This window comes from Nyctibius grandis, chromosome 1 (genome assembly GCF_013368605.1).
Source record: "Nyctibius grandis isolate bNycGra1 chromosome 1, bNycGra1.pri, whole genome shotgun sequence".
NCBI classification, from domain to species: Eukaryota; Metazoa; Chordata; class Aves; order Nyctibiiformes; family Nyctibiidae; genus Nyctibius; species Nyctibius grandis.
In genome coordinates this window covers 16,207,758-16,222,785 of record NC_090658.1, presented here as the reverse complement: position 1 = coordinate 16,222,785, position 15,028 = coordinate 16,207,758, and the positions used below count along the sequence as shown (strand labels likewise).

At 37.4% G+C, this 15,028-nt stretch overlaps 1 protein-coding gene across 11 annotated transcripts in view; it reads right to left on the bottom strand.

Moving 5' to 3' along the window:
* Window positions 1–15,028, bottom strand: part of NRXN1 (neurexin 1) — a 743,394-nt gene that overhangs the window by 102,286 nt on the left and 626,080 nt on the right. For 5 of the 11 annotated variants that reach the window (XM_068402153.1, XM_068402237.1, XM_068402316.1 and 2 more), the window contains one exon: window positions 285–374. The exons of the other annotated variants lie outside the window; for them this stretch is intronic. In XM_068402153.1, coding sequence (XP_068258254.1) covers window positions 285–374 — 90 coding nt within the window. The remainder of the gene's footprint in view (window positions 1–284; window positions 375–15,028) is intronic. 11 annotated transcript variants of the gene reach the window in all.

Genomic DNA, 15,028 nt, shown 5'->3' with positions numbered 1-15,028 from the left:
TGTTTACTATGAGTACCTTCATAGATTGAGTTAGTGGATTATATTTACAGTCCCTTTAACCTTAAGTTAACAGGGTAAGATTATTAAACAGCTGGTACTTCTAGAAATGTATAGAAATTATTATACAAGGTATGCAAATATTACTCTATATTTTACTTTTTTAATTTGTTTTTAATTTAGTTTTACTGAAATTTATTTTTTATGTTTATTAGTGTTACAATGAAGTACTACTTGGTTATGTTCAAATTATTTTTTTATTTGAAGTTTTAATCAATGTTTTTTACCTTTGTCGAGTAGCCATTCATCAACTACTCGACCAAGTCGATATGGAATTCGCTGTCTAGCAATCGCCAGGCGCTCGTTATCATTGTTTCCTTTAAAGTTTAAAGAGACATTTCATTGGTTAAAATCTGTAAGGTCAAAGGTTAAAAGTTAATACTTAAAGCTTGAGCTATACAGTTGCCACATGATTTTTTGAAATTTGGAATTTTAAAAAGTGCTACCTAGAACATTTCATGGTTCAGACTTTTCATTCATTCAGTTATTTTATTTTAGCAAACAAAATTATTCCTATGTTAATTGAAAATTAGAAATCTGCATTTGAGCTAGGTTATTAAAACTTATGTTATAGACAGACCCAAAAAACAAATTTAAACATCATCGAATGGCTTTACAAAAAATGATCATTGACCTCAGGGTTTTGTCTTTTTTGATGTTTCTTATTAACTAGTTAAACATGTTCAGGTGAAACAGGTTTAAGTTTTCAAAAGACATCCAACCTCTCACTCCAGGTTAGTCATTTAAAGAACACCACAACTCTTAATCACCATCTACGGCACACTTACTTCTGCTGTCTAGAAACAGACCTGCGGTAACTTATTTCCTAGTCAGAAAAAATACATTCTTATTCGCTTCATTTAAATAAATTCCAGAGATTCAAATATATGGTACAGAACAGACCAGGGTATTCACCATTTGTACATTCTCATAGGACACATTGACAAAGTCTTCAAGGAACACCAAGGCTTTGACAAAAGTGATTTGCTGAAAGGTAGCCTGGTTCTGAAATGTGGAAGTGCTTTAAAATTTAGCAAGAGGCCATCTGTAGTGGGGTTTCATAAATTAAGAACTAACCAACTCACAATGCAAAACACAAACTTGTCATATTTGCAAAACATACCTATTCTCAGTCTGTGCAGAGATCTTTGACTTCTTTAAATAAAACAATGACATAAAATAAGGTTGGTACAGTCAGAAAAATATCAGACAACAAGGAATAATTAGCAAATAATTTTAAATATTTATTTCTAATTATAGCTTTTTGTGTTTGAATGATATAGGTGTGATCCCTCAGAAAACCATGTCTTCTACTTAAAACTTTTCTTGGGAAAATGGTAAACCTAAATATTTCCTTCAATATACAGGTTTTTGGTGGCAGCAGTATTTTACAATAGCTTTTTCTTCCATTGTATTGGTTCATATTAGTAAAGAACCTGAGAGATAAGAAGAGGCAGATGAGTAAAAAGCAGTCATTTCTAATTCAGGTCCAAATCCAAAGTCAGTCTTACTAACTCAAATGTGCATGCTGTCTTTCACTTCAAAAACCCACCAATGAACCATGTCCTGTATCTGCAGTGGAAATGTAAGTACAGGATGCAGTAGCCCACGTAGTGCTCAGAAATACATTTTCTTGAGCTAGAAGGATCCTACGCTAATTATCAAACCAAAGAATTATCCAAATTTGGAAAATCAATGTTCTAGTTTGTCAGACAACTATCCCCACTATCAGCATCACAAGCCATAACAGGCTTGTGAGGAAGAATCAGTACCATAGCCCACAGAAACAGCAAAAGCAACAGCTTCTGTGCCAAAAACCGTGGTGGTTTTATGCAGATACTTATTCTGCAGTGATGTGAACTGCTACTTCCCATATTTCATGTTTCCCTCATTTGGTTTAGCATGGACATAGTTCACCATGCCAAAAGCTGATCTATTTTCTTTTGAGAGGATGTCCCTTTCTATTCACTTTCCAATGTAGAATCATAGAATGGTTTGGATTGGAAAGGACATCTGAAGATCATCTAGTTCAACCCCCCTGCCATAGGCAGGGACATCTTTCACTAGATCAGGTTGCTCAAAGCCCATTCAAACTGACCTTGAACACTTCCAGCGATGAGGCATCCAGAACTTCTCTGGACAACCACAGAAGTTGGTTCCACGGCTTCTCTGGGCACATATGCTATGTGAACTTCTATATGCATGTCAATATTAAAAAGTGCATGTGTGTACATATAAAAATATATACACTTTTTCATATGTATGTTTAGCTCTATTCTCAACTTTCAAAAACATTCTGTGCAAAACAATATTTTACTGAAACTTTCCTTTTTCTGCCTTTCCAAGAAACTGAAAATTTAGAATAAAAGGCTTCAGAACACAACTCTTGTGATGTTGTGAGAATACAGAATGTCTTAAATTATTTTTTCCCTGTTATGATCTCTAAAATTACTGCTCTTCATCCTGGGCTTCTTCATTTACAACAAACTTCTTGTGACTAAATGGAAATTTGAGAAGTATAGAAAAATATGAAAAATGTCATTTGATCAACATGGGAACAAAGATAAGTAGTGTGATTCTCCATGTTTCTGTTCTGGATTTGTATCTTCTATTAAAAATATATATATATACACACACCAGTGAGTAAATAATTTATATTCCCTGACAGACAGTTACTTTTAACACTTATGTTTTGCTTTTCAATAAGATGTTTCTACAGGTTTTTTTGAGGCATTATCAGTTGATTCACTGAATAAGTGAGAAAATGTCCTATTTCCAAAAGGTTTCCTTAACTTAAAACAAATGAATCATGAGGTTTTGTTTGGTATGCTTTTTTGTTATCTATATTTTTTTAAAAAAAAGGGTAGGTGGGTAGGATTCTTCTATGCCATTTATAAGAAAAGGGTAAATTGTTCAGAAGAGGTTTGCAGGCATAAGGAATCTATTAACGCAATGGAAATAAGTCTCATGGATGTAGATCATCATTCCCTTATCACATTCATCCACTGTTACTCACTGGAGGCCTTTCATGAGCAAATGCTCCCTAGACCTCAGAAGAATCATATAGTCATGTCAAAATGAAACAATGTTCACAACTGCATACTTTGGGAAGGCATTAAACTCTTATATTGTTTATTCAACCAGTGAGTGCATTTGGTAAAAGGACCACCTGCAGTCACCAGTCTGGATCCCTAATGCTATGGCATCTCTCTACTGTAATTCCATTACTAACATGGGATTTACCCTAGATGAGGTTTATTGGTGCCTTCACTTGCACTTCTTGGCAGTTGCTCCAGGACATCTCTATTACGCATTTGGTAGGAGAACCCTCTCTTTCAAGGGGGATTTGGTAGAAGGACCACCTGCAGTCACCAGTTTGGATCCCTAATACTATAGCATCTCTCTACCGTAATTCCGTTACTAACATGAGATTTACCCTAGACAAGGTTTATTGCTGCCTCTCACTTGCACTACTTGGCAGCTGCTCCAGGACATCTCTATACTGATTGTGGAAACTCCTCTGTGAATTAAACAGCATAAATTTAGTCTTGGCCAGCTTACACATTTCTTTGAATTATTTCATTAAAAAGTCCATGCAGTATATATGTTTTTTGAGAATAGTGCACCCTATTATAATGTGATTCTATGTATAAATTATGTTTTATACTAACTGCAGTAGTCTTGCACCACTGAGAGCAAAATACAAATGAAAAGCAAGAAAATGGCTATTTGATTTGTAAAGGTCACACAAAAAAATAATTGCTGATTACATTAGCCCATCCCTCATCAGAGGAAAAGTGCATTGTCAAATGCATTGCAATTTGACACTATTACATTAAATTAAATTCTTCTAGTAGATAATATAAATGGAAGGGCTAGGGGGAAATGGTGTGGAACTTATCCAGCTTTAGTTTCAAGGAGAATGTATAGGTTTAGTAATGATGAAATTAGTAGTCACATGGGTAACTTAACAGCTACATTAAAAAAATGATACATAGCATTGAAAATAGTGGAAACAACATTAAAAGCAACAATATCCTATTATTACATTGTGAAAAATACACATCTTTTCAGTAACTGCTTCTTCCCAAATGGCTGGTTGGGGTCATACACTCAGCTGCAATGAATCTGGATAGCCCCACTGAATTCAGTAAAACTATGTGCATTTACTTCATCTGGTAATCTCATCCCCAGTAGGGAAAACATAAATAGCACATATCGTTTTTCTCAGGAGTATTTAGTGCACTTTTCTCATGCTTCCTTTATTTATGCTTGTTTTTACGAATATGGTGAACCCACAAGGAACTTCTTCAGTAAAAACACTTCCAAGAAGGTTAGTAAATATTTTTATACTCTAAATAAACCTGGCTTTGAGATTTTATTTCTCTTACCCATCTGAAAGATTAAGTGCTCTGGCAGGCATGCTTTTCAACCATAATTCATAAAAAACAACTGATATGCCTAAACTTTAATTGTAGACAGCTATGTGACTATCCAGCATGACACTTCCTGGTTATATGGCTGAGATTTCTTTGATTAAAAAAGCTAGATAGAAGTTATTCACTCAGGATGTGCACCATGACATTGTCTAACCTGATTGAATTCTAGATGGCTTCATTCTTCTGCCAAATAGATAATATTTTGTCACAACACAGTGTTAATTCTGTACAAGCAGAAAGACTTCAAGGGAATAACAATAATTCCAAAGAAGGTAAGCAAAGAGGAGCAGCAAAGGTCAAATCTTTGAGTTGGAGCTAAATCTTGTGGCAAGATTGAGAAGGAGCAGTCCAAAAAAACTTTAATCATACCTTTATATCTATAGGTCAGCTGGGACAAACCAACTATGTGAACTTCACTAATATGTATTTTATCCCTCCTGATTTATTATATTGTCAGTGCTGGAGTGTAATTCTATTTTGTTCTCTGAAATAAAGGTGTCAGTTATTGATGTGAAATAGCAGCATCCTTGAAAGAGAGTAAGTAAGAAGGTTGAAAATCGAGAGTCTGTGAAGAACAACCAAGACTAGAGAATATTTTCTTTGAAACAAACGCTTTAACGGAATACAAATTCACCTTGTTAGTCTCAGAGATCTGCTAGGGAAATAAATAACAGTGATGAAACTAAGGTCTATCTCCATTTATAAACAGCCCCTCTCTCCATAGTTTTGCTCATCGTGATCTTGACACTTCTGTTTCTGAATCATGACTCTCCTGACATCCGCAAGAGGAAGGCAGAGACCCATATCATTCCTCCAGATGCAGTTAGGGATGAAACCCGACTGAATCATCAATTGCATGGCCTGGGAGGAAGCCACAGCAGCTCTGTGTTACAGGGGCAAACAGCCCACACAGTGTCTCACATGGCCAGGCTAGGAAACAAAAGCACAATCTCAGTAATGGCCCATACTAAAGTTCTTCAGAATCATCTATTACTGTTACTGTGCACACACCTGTGTATACAAATACACATTACTGTTGCAATAAACTGGCGATGCAAAGACTGTGGTCTATAATCTGTACAACAGATGATTTTGCACATGCAGCTTGCCTCTTCCCAGCAAAAGAGGGAGTGAAATTTGCAGTGCTATCAATTGCAAGCACAAACTTCTACGTGACTTGCATGTAATATGGTCATGCTGGTGTTCACACTGGCTGCATGTCTTGCCCATATGTGGATGCCTTCAGTGTCATCACAATCGCATGTAAATTGATGTTAACAATACAATAGATTCAGACTGTAAAGCGTTTCAAATAGCCAATATGCAGACACTCTCTAAAGCTATATTAAGATTCAAATTTAAATAGTCTTTAACTGTCATCTAAGGAACTCAGTCGCTATGTCTACATTGCTCTATTTGACCAAAGGCCCCTTCGAGAAGTCACTCAGGGTAGGGCTCCCCATCCACACGTATGCTGCAGACCCAAAGTATGTTCCCAAACTTTACATCCACGATGAGTAGGATGTCCTAGGGCATAACCTTACTTCACCTTTCACTGTAGACCTCTAGCAAGTCTTGCTTCTAACAAACTTAGCTCCCAAGTAGTCTGCAGCACATCCCATCCTGCCTGTTGCCTTCATAAACAAGCCTACTATTATGCACAAGCATCTTGTCCTCAGCAGCCATTAGCAAGCTTGCCTTTGTGCCTGCAAACACAAGATCACCTTTTCCATCACAACAGCCTAGGTCCAGGATATACGGGCATGAGACTGGGTTGGATAGGGCAGAGGACAAGAGGTTCAGGTCCACCCCAGGAAACAACTGTGTTTGTTTGGGACACTGACATTGCTCCAACCTATATTTTTTCTGAGTGCTTACAGACTTGGCTCTCTGGTATTTGATCCAGGAATGAGTTCTGGATGGATCAGATGAAGCTGTGTGTCTTTCTCTGTTGCTAAAATATGCCAGCTCTATCTGTTACAATGTGTAGGATGACAAATTGGGAGAGATGGAAGATACAGTGATCAGCCTCAAAGATTATTGTACAAGGAGTTACATATTCAGAAGGGTGATTTAGACCTCCTCCAGTGTTCACAGGGAAGGTAGACACACAGTTCTAGGATGTGTGTTTTTTCCCATTGGACATCTTGAACTGACCTTACCGTTGGTGCGATGAGAAGACAGAAGTGCAAAGAAACTCTAAAGTTCGAGAAAGAACCTGTAGCAAAAACGTAAGAGTGCAACTCTACAATACCTTACCTTATTCCAGAAGAGATAAACTATAAAAACAGAAACCACCATGAGGTATGACTTCTTCAAGAGGTATGACTTCTCCAAACCTGAAAGTGTCAAACCTGACAAGTTCACGCTAAATGACCATAACATAATATTTTTTCACTCTACAGGGACTCCCAAATTCCTTGTAACGAATATTAAGTATTCCAAGAGGATATTCTGGTCACAGAATGACTGACAGCAGTCTTCACAGCAGAGTGAAATCTCTCATTGGTGGCTTATAACACTGCTAAACACAAAGCAAAACTTAGGGTCCCTTAAAGAAGAATCCAATTACTAGATTTATTGAAAGATGTATGGGTAACTTGATTCCCATTCCACTGATACTACAGACTGTACTAAAACACCTTATGCTCACCTGTAAGCTCCTCGTTTCATGCCTGAGTATTAAACAAAATCAATCATATTTTTACAACTTTCTACAGGATAAAACTGAGAACTCTCATTAACCTCTCAGGGAGATCTGAACCTTCACTTCAAATCAACTACCTTCCGCCCTGTTTTGTTTTTGATTATTTTTCACTGGATTAATTAGTAATTAAACGAAGAGTGTGCTCTTCCTGACTCTCACTTCCTCTCTACAATGCAATATCTATCTCAGTTTGTGCAGTGTGGGATTGCTTACTTTGAGAGATTGGTGTATTGTATCAAAAGTAAGCAAGAGAAGATGAAAAGCAACAAGAAGGAGATAAGAAAACATAGGACTCGTCTGATAAATTAAAGGTCATATTTTGTTATCAGGAGTTTTAAAAAGATCCTTTGTACTGCCTGTGCAGCATTTAAGGAGCTAATATTGTATGGCTGCTGCTAAAATAGGCAGGAAAATTGATAGAAATCATTAAAAAGGAAGATGAAAGTATAAAAAATGAATTGTTATAAGTACAGTACTGTGCCCCACATCACTCCAACAGTGACATTTTGCAGTTCTCCAAGGTAAAAGGACTCTGAACTGTTTCTAAATCATGTCACAGCATTTAAGGTTACTTTTCCTATAGAAATTTAACCAGAAGTTGACTGTATGCAGTTTCTTATTCAATAGGTTTTCAACAGCTTGAAAATGGAGAATATTTCAACCTACTGAAGCTAAAATTAGCTAGGTCTGAGATCGCAAACGCCGAATGTGTTTTTCTGACTTTCGTCCAGGTAGCAATCTAGATGATCTTCATGTTAGCAAAAAGCTGCTATATAGAATGTCTCTTGACAGAAATAATACTCACATTATATAAATGAACAATGGCAAATGGAAAACACTGTGCTCAGCTCTTATTTTAAATTTCTGTTGGTCTGTAACCCCATGAGTATCCATCCAGTATTCAGGTAGAAGCCATCAATAAGAAAGGTCTTATTAACTATGTGCAAGTCTTCTAATTAAATTTAATCTCACTGCTAGTTCTGAGGATTGAATAGGACAAACTGTCAAGAGGTCATTGCTCATATCATGGCATTTTATTGCAGTCAGTGAAATGCTTTGGAAAATTCTAGATATTTTTTCTATATATTATTTCTGGACCATTTGCAGCATGAAAAGTTATCTGAAACAATTAAAAAAAATCTTCTGGGGTTAAATTCTGCTCTTGGTTATGTGATTTGTAACAGAAAAATAGAGTTTAGCCTTCAGTTGCGATCACCAAAGCCACTGCAATTGAAATGCTCTAGAAGACTGGAGGCAATGCAGGGTGCAGCGAGGATAATTTCATGGTCATTACATGACCATAGACATAAAGAACCCGTAAGAAATCCAAGACGATCAGCAGCAACCCTCATCAACAGCACGCAAACTAACTTGACTGAAACTGCAAATATTAAAAATGTCGATTTCATGTTCTTTCACGAAGCATGAAAATGCTAGATTTAACCACCACTATGCCCCAAAGTCCTGGAACATACAGGTGCTTTGTCACACTCACTACATCTGCAGAGGCTGCATCAGCCTGTTCTTCTAGGAATATGCATGATTACACACGAGGCAATGGAAACAACAAAAGTGAGGTCATTATTTGGACAAGCCTTTGCCAAGCAGAAGAAACCAAATGCATCCATATAGATAGAAAATGGCTTTTAAGAGATAAAAATCTGTTTTGTGTCAGCAGTGCAGGAAAAAAAAAGCAGCCCTTGGCCAAAGCAAGCTCCAGACTTTCAGTTCTGTCCAAAAGTGGCATTTCAATTTGTGTATGCATGCCTTGCAGACATTGTACTATAAAAGAATAATCTATTTCAAATAGAAAAGTTTAAAGTTGTACACATAGGGGTTTTTTAACGCTTTTGGCAAGACATAGAAACAGAAACTGTAAATAATAGAAACAGATGCTCACTGAGATAAAAGCAGAGGAGTGCTTTAGGACTGCAGCACTATAACGAGCAGTCCACCACGCAACAGCGTAATGGCTGGGGGTAGACTCCCAGCAGTGATTTAGTTTTATCTCTTAAAAGGTGAAATACTCTGATTCCTTAATTACATATTTTTTAAAAAAAGCTTCACTAATATTTTCCATTTAATCTGTGATATGTAGCATGTCACAGTAACTTTTACGAAATACAGCTTTTTTTTTAAATCTGCGAAGTGTTTCCAACTAGCTAAGCGTTTTCCCCTTGTGATTACGTTTCACCTCAGTTTTTTGTGTAGTCTAACTGAGAAAACTGAGAGTTATTGTGAAACATTTTATTTTACTTTGAGATTCTGATTTTGAAGAAAAGTGAAAATTGCATTGCTCAAATGCTCTGGATTTCTATGTCCAAAACTTCTATAGGTTCCTTCTTTTATGATTTAGGAAGTTCTCAAGGGAGGGAAAAGATGGTTACCATAACATAATTATCACTTTCCTGAAATCTGTGCTTAATGTCTTCTTGTATACTCTGTGTAAAAATGGGAGAAAGGCCCACTGCTGAATAAAGCACCTGTGAGGGGGGATAGGTGTGAGAAAGACTGTCAATGTTGTCACCAACCACTCATATGGGAAGTCCATTTCAGTGCACCCCATTCTGCAAACGTACTTAAAGACACGCTGAACATCAACCGCAGAAGCAATTCTCGAGTGGCTTGCTAAATTATGGCCTGAAAAGGCCTTTGAAGATACAGATCTCTTCTTGGATATTTTCAGATGACAGTTGGTGTCAAGGTAGCCTTGAGCAACTAGAAGAGAAAGCCAACAACTCCAATGCCAGATCTGACCTGCACCAGCTAAATCAAGATATCCCAATTCTTTAAACTCTTGCCCAGAAGACGCTTTCATATGAGGAGTTACTCTGTTTTAAAGCCAACAAGGCCACATTTTAGATGGACAATGCAAAGCTGGCAGCTAACTTGTGTAGATCTAAATTTATTGGCTTGATTTTCAGAGTTAATCTGAGTTGAAACACCAGAATGAAAAAACAATCAATATTGAACCATTTAAGCATTTATGAATTTGCAAGGAAATATGTAATCAATAGTCAACTGTCAATAGATACAATTTTTAATTTTCTTTTACAAAAATCCATTTGCTGATGCAATATCCAAAACATAGACTCTACTTCTACTTTGAAACACCTATGAAATGTTAAATTGGGAAAAGAACAACTTTTGAAAGAAAATAGCTCTGCTAGCACAATTTACACATCCAGTTTTTCTCAGGAAACCACTTGACCTTTTAAAAACATACTGAAACCCACTATGTTGAAGAAATTAGATAAGGATATTATCATCTTTCCAGCTTTATGAATTCTAGTAGCTTCTCTAACATGAAGCACTAATGCATTATTAAACTACAATGCAATATGCTATTTAAATTATTTTTATTTTTAAATGATGGTACTGAGAATGATGAAGTATTAAATAAATATCTAATTCTAAGCAGATAATACACTAACAGTTAAAACGTGCAGATGGCTTACTAATAAAATGTTAATGCATTCCAGTTTAATCAGCATATTTTCAAGACAAAATTCAGGACTCTAAGAAGGAAGAACTACATCATTCCATCAGTCCACTGTCCACCATCATTCATGAAAGTACTGCCATGGAATCAATAGATTAGATGGCAAAAGGAAACTGCCTACCATCCTTATTTTTATTAATATGTGCATGGATTTGCCACTGCTTTCAAAGTGGAACACTAGAACTTATAAACAAACTTTCATGGCTAAGGCTGAAGTAAACAGAATTAAGATTAAAATAAGTCTAACTGCCAGGATGGATTTTTACCATCAATAAAGCACAAGGCTAAAACATGGTTCTGACAAAGACTGGAGTAACATCCCATTTTGTTTTCTGCACAGAACACCCGTTGTGCTCAGGTCCACAGAGTGGAGGCAGATAAGGAAAGTGTACAGACAGCAGATTATTTCTGACAGACTCTTGCAACATGGCTCATCTCTCCAGCTCAGCTGGAAAAGCTGTACACAGGCTTACTCCACAGAATGCTCTTTAACTGAAGCCAGCTACTGGAAAAAATACATGTAACAAACTGTGAGATATCAGACAGAATAGCTAAGCAAGTGGCTAACTAATAATCATTTTCCTAGCCACCAGGATTTATGGATGCATAAATACACAAAGCTGAGAAAGAGAAAGATAAATGATATGTTAGGATTGGCATAATATTTTCAATATTCTCTTTCTGCTCTTTTGCAGTTTAATACATTCTCAGTTTAATGCAATAGGACTGGCATGTTTAAGGCATTGTATAGCTACTGTTTAGCACAGTAATTATTTCTGGATACAGAAATTATACCTGGAAACATTCTTTTTTTCTGGTATGATTTGGTTAATTCCTGGGAAAGTATAGTTATATCTGCATTAAGAACACAATGCTAGCATAGCACTTAAATATTCTTATATTGATAGTACACTCCTAATACAGACATAGGTATAATCTAATCTGCATATCACAGGATATGAATATTGAGCCACTTGATCCTATATTCAGCCATAAAATTATTGTTTGGTTAATTCATAACTTGTAACGGGCTCAAACAAGTCTTCCAGGAAAATATCTTCTCATAACATGATGACACACAGTAATGGAAAGTCTTTCAGCAGTGAATTTCAAGGCTCGCTGTTGAAATCATGTGCTCTATTTCTTGCATGAATTTCTTAGTTCTGGTTATGGCTTTCTAGGAACAGCTAAAGAGCACTGTAAGCATCTAGTGTTTTTTCCCCCTGAAAGCACTTACACTGTAATCAAGTCACTGCATAGTTTTCCTTTCGACAACATAAATCAGTTGTGATAGAACCTCTTTCAGGCTCTCGTTACACATCCTCCAATTTTTTTCCATAGAACCACAGACCTGAGGTATAGACTTTGATATGTGCTCCAGAGCTGGCTTCAAAGTGCTATAAAGGGTGTAAAATCCTCCCCAACTCTTCACACAGAATCACACAGAATGTTAGGGATTGGAAGGGACCTCGAAAGATCATCTAGTCCAATCCCCCTGCTGGAGCAGGATTACCTAGACCACATCACAGAGGAACGCGTCCAGGCGGGTTTTGAATGTCTCCAGAGAAGGAGACTCCACAACCTCTCTGGGCAGCCTGTTCCAGTGTTTGGTCACCCTCTCCGTAAAGAAGTTTTTCCTCATATTTATGTGGAACACCTCCTGTGTTCCAGCTTGCACCCATTGCCCCTTGTCCTGTCAAGGGATGTCACTGAGAAGAGCCTGGCTCCATCCTCATGACACTTGCCCTTTACATATTTATAAACATTAATGAGGTCACCCCTCAGTCTCCTCTTCTCTAAGCTAAAGAGACCCAGCTCCCTCAGCCTCTCCTCATAGGGGAGATGTTCCACTCCCTTAATCATCTTTGTGGCTCTGCACTGGACTCTCTCTAGCAGTTCCCTGTCCTTCTTGAACTGAGGGGCCCAGAACTGGACACAATATTCCAGATGCGGCCTCACCAGGGCAGAGTAGAGGGGGAGGAGAACCTCTCTTGACCTACTAACCACACCCCTTCTAATACACCCCAGGATGCCATTGGCCTTCTTGGCCACAAGGGCACATTGCTGGCTCATGGTCATCCTGCTGTCCACTAGGACCCCCAGGTCCCTTTCCCCTACGCTGCTCTCCAACAGGTCTGTTACATTTTAGCCTTTTGTGCCCACAAAGCTATGTCCATAAACTCCTCTGTCACAGCATCGCATGATGTTTCATACGAAGCAATGTAGAAGATGAGACTCCACAAGTGCCTTCTCAGAATTATATATTTCCAGGACATTGTCTACATTGCTGTAACCTTCACTCTTTGCTTAGAGCCATACCTCAGCACTTAGCACCACTGCAGTCTCACTTTCTTTAAATCCTCCTGGCTTCCCAAGCGATCATATTCACACACCACATTGCCCTGCCCTCGCTATTATTTACCACTTTTTTTTTTAAATCTTTCTAACAGCCACACATCAGCAGCAATGACTTAATGCTGACTTCCAGGCCACTTATAAAAATGTTAGATATTTTCCAGCTGAGTACAGAACACTGTAAAACCCCACTGGACATGTTTCCACTCAATAAATGCTCCTCACAGCTAATTATTTGTTGTATGCAATATAGAGTTTATTAGCTCAAGCTGACTAATGAAAAATTAACTATAATCACTGCTCATCACTTTTATGAAGGGTATCCATCAGCTTTGGGACTGACAATGAGATGTGTGGCTGTAATATGCAGGCTCACCAAAGTCACTGCAACACCGAACACTGCCGTGCTGCACCTCTGTGGATGGTAATTTGGCTCATAAAGGATGATTTATACACACAGGATACTTATGGACACCAGAGAAGTTAAAAAGGGGAAGAGGAACCCTGAAACTAAGCCTGAAACATCTCTGTCCAAATTCTTCACATGTACCTTATCCTACCACAGCTTTTTGGAATTGACGGTGCAACCACAGCACTGTCTCCAGTCTGAGCTTGTATTTTAGTTCAGACAAAAACATACATGAATTTGCATGAGAGAGAACAACAGGACTAGGACCCTAAAGTGAGATGCTCAAGAATTCTTTGGTTGGCAATTGCTGTGATCTGAAAGTGAGAGCATATTTTCCAGACTTAGTCCTATACCCAGCTACAGTTAAACTTTTAGTACCATTTGTTCTTTTGAAAAGGGTATATTTATTCTTCTCTCCCTCTTGTGCAACTGCAATTTTAAAATTTTAAACCAGTATTCTATTAATGTCCATCAGTTCTGTAAAACACGAAAATCAAAAGTGTCTTTATACATACTTACCCCTGACAACACTGTGTTTTATTCCGTTTTTTAATGTCCACTGAACTTGATGCTGCACCAGAAAGGCTATTTAACTCCTTAGAAATAGTCCACGGAGGAAAAGAAACCATTCACATCTCAATTAAACCGATTTGTAAAAGCATAATTTCACTGTCTTTAATTCAGTTAACTTCTGCTTTTAACAGGTTGAAAACACGATGCTGTTAACAATGTTTTGTGCTTCTGATAAGAGTGATGGATGTTCAATTTCTGCTTCAAATTTATTTGAAATGGTGTATACTACAGAATCTGACTCTTGTGAAGGTCATAAGGGTTCTAGATTATATAAATCATACAAGCTTTTCAGTCTTTTTCTGACAGGTAGGATAGACTGCAAAAAAGACACTCTTGTTTACCGACACCTTGCTGGGGTCCAGCTAAGTCTTTCAACACCCCTGGAACACTCTGAACTTACTTTTAAATGCATGATATAATACGAGAGTCCTGTAGAATTGGTTACAACCAAGTTGCCATTAATCACAAATCTAAAGTATTAAAGAAAAAGTTATTTTGAAAGTGTGGACACTGCAGTTTCAAGATGTTTTCTTTTTTGTAACCAACAGGGCTTAAGACTGCAGAAAGCTGACCACACAGCAGGATGGAGAGATGGGTGTACATCTTTCCTGTGTTCACATGGTAAAAAGGGGAGAAAGAGAGTCTAAAGCATGTACATACTCATACAATCAAAACAGCAATGATTTGTGTCCTCCTGGATACCTGGGTTCAGTCTCTTGAAGATATATCTAGGACAGAGCAGTTTGCCATTTTCCCTGCTGCAGTATGACTTACAGTGACTGCTTCTGAGTAAGTTAGTTTAATGGAAGTTCTTATCCTGAAGACATAAAGTACTATTCTGCTGTCACACCTCAGAACTCCAGTAAAATATATCTGAGGACACATGCACAAATGTGCCCCAAATAAAAAAATATTTCATCTTCCAAGAGCACCTAAAACACAATAGCACTGCAGAGAAATTAATTTTGTTTTCCATATGACAGATT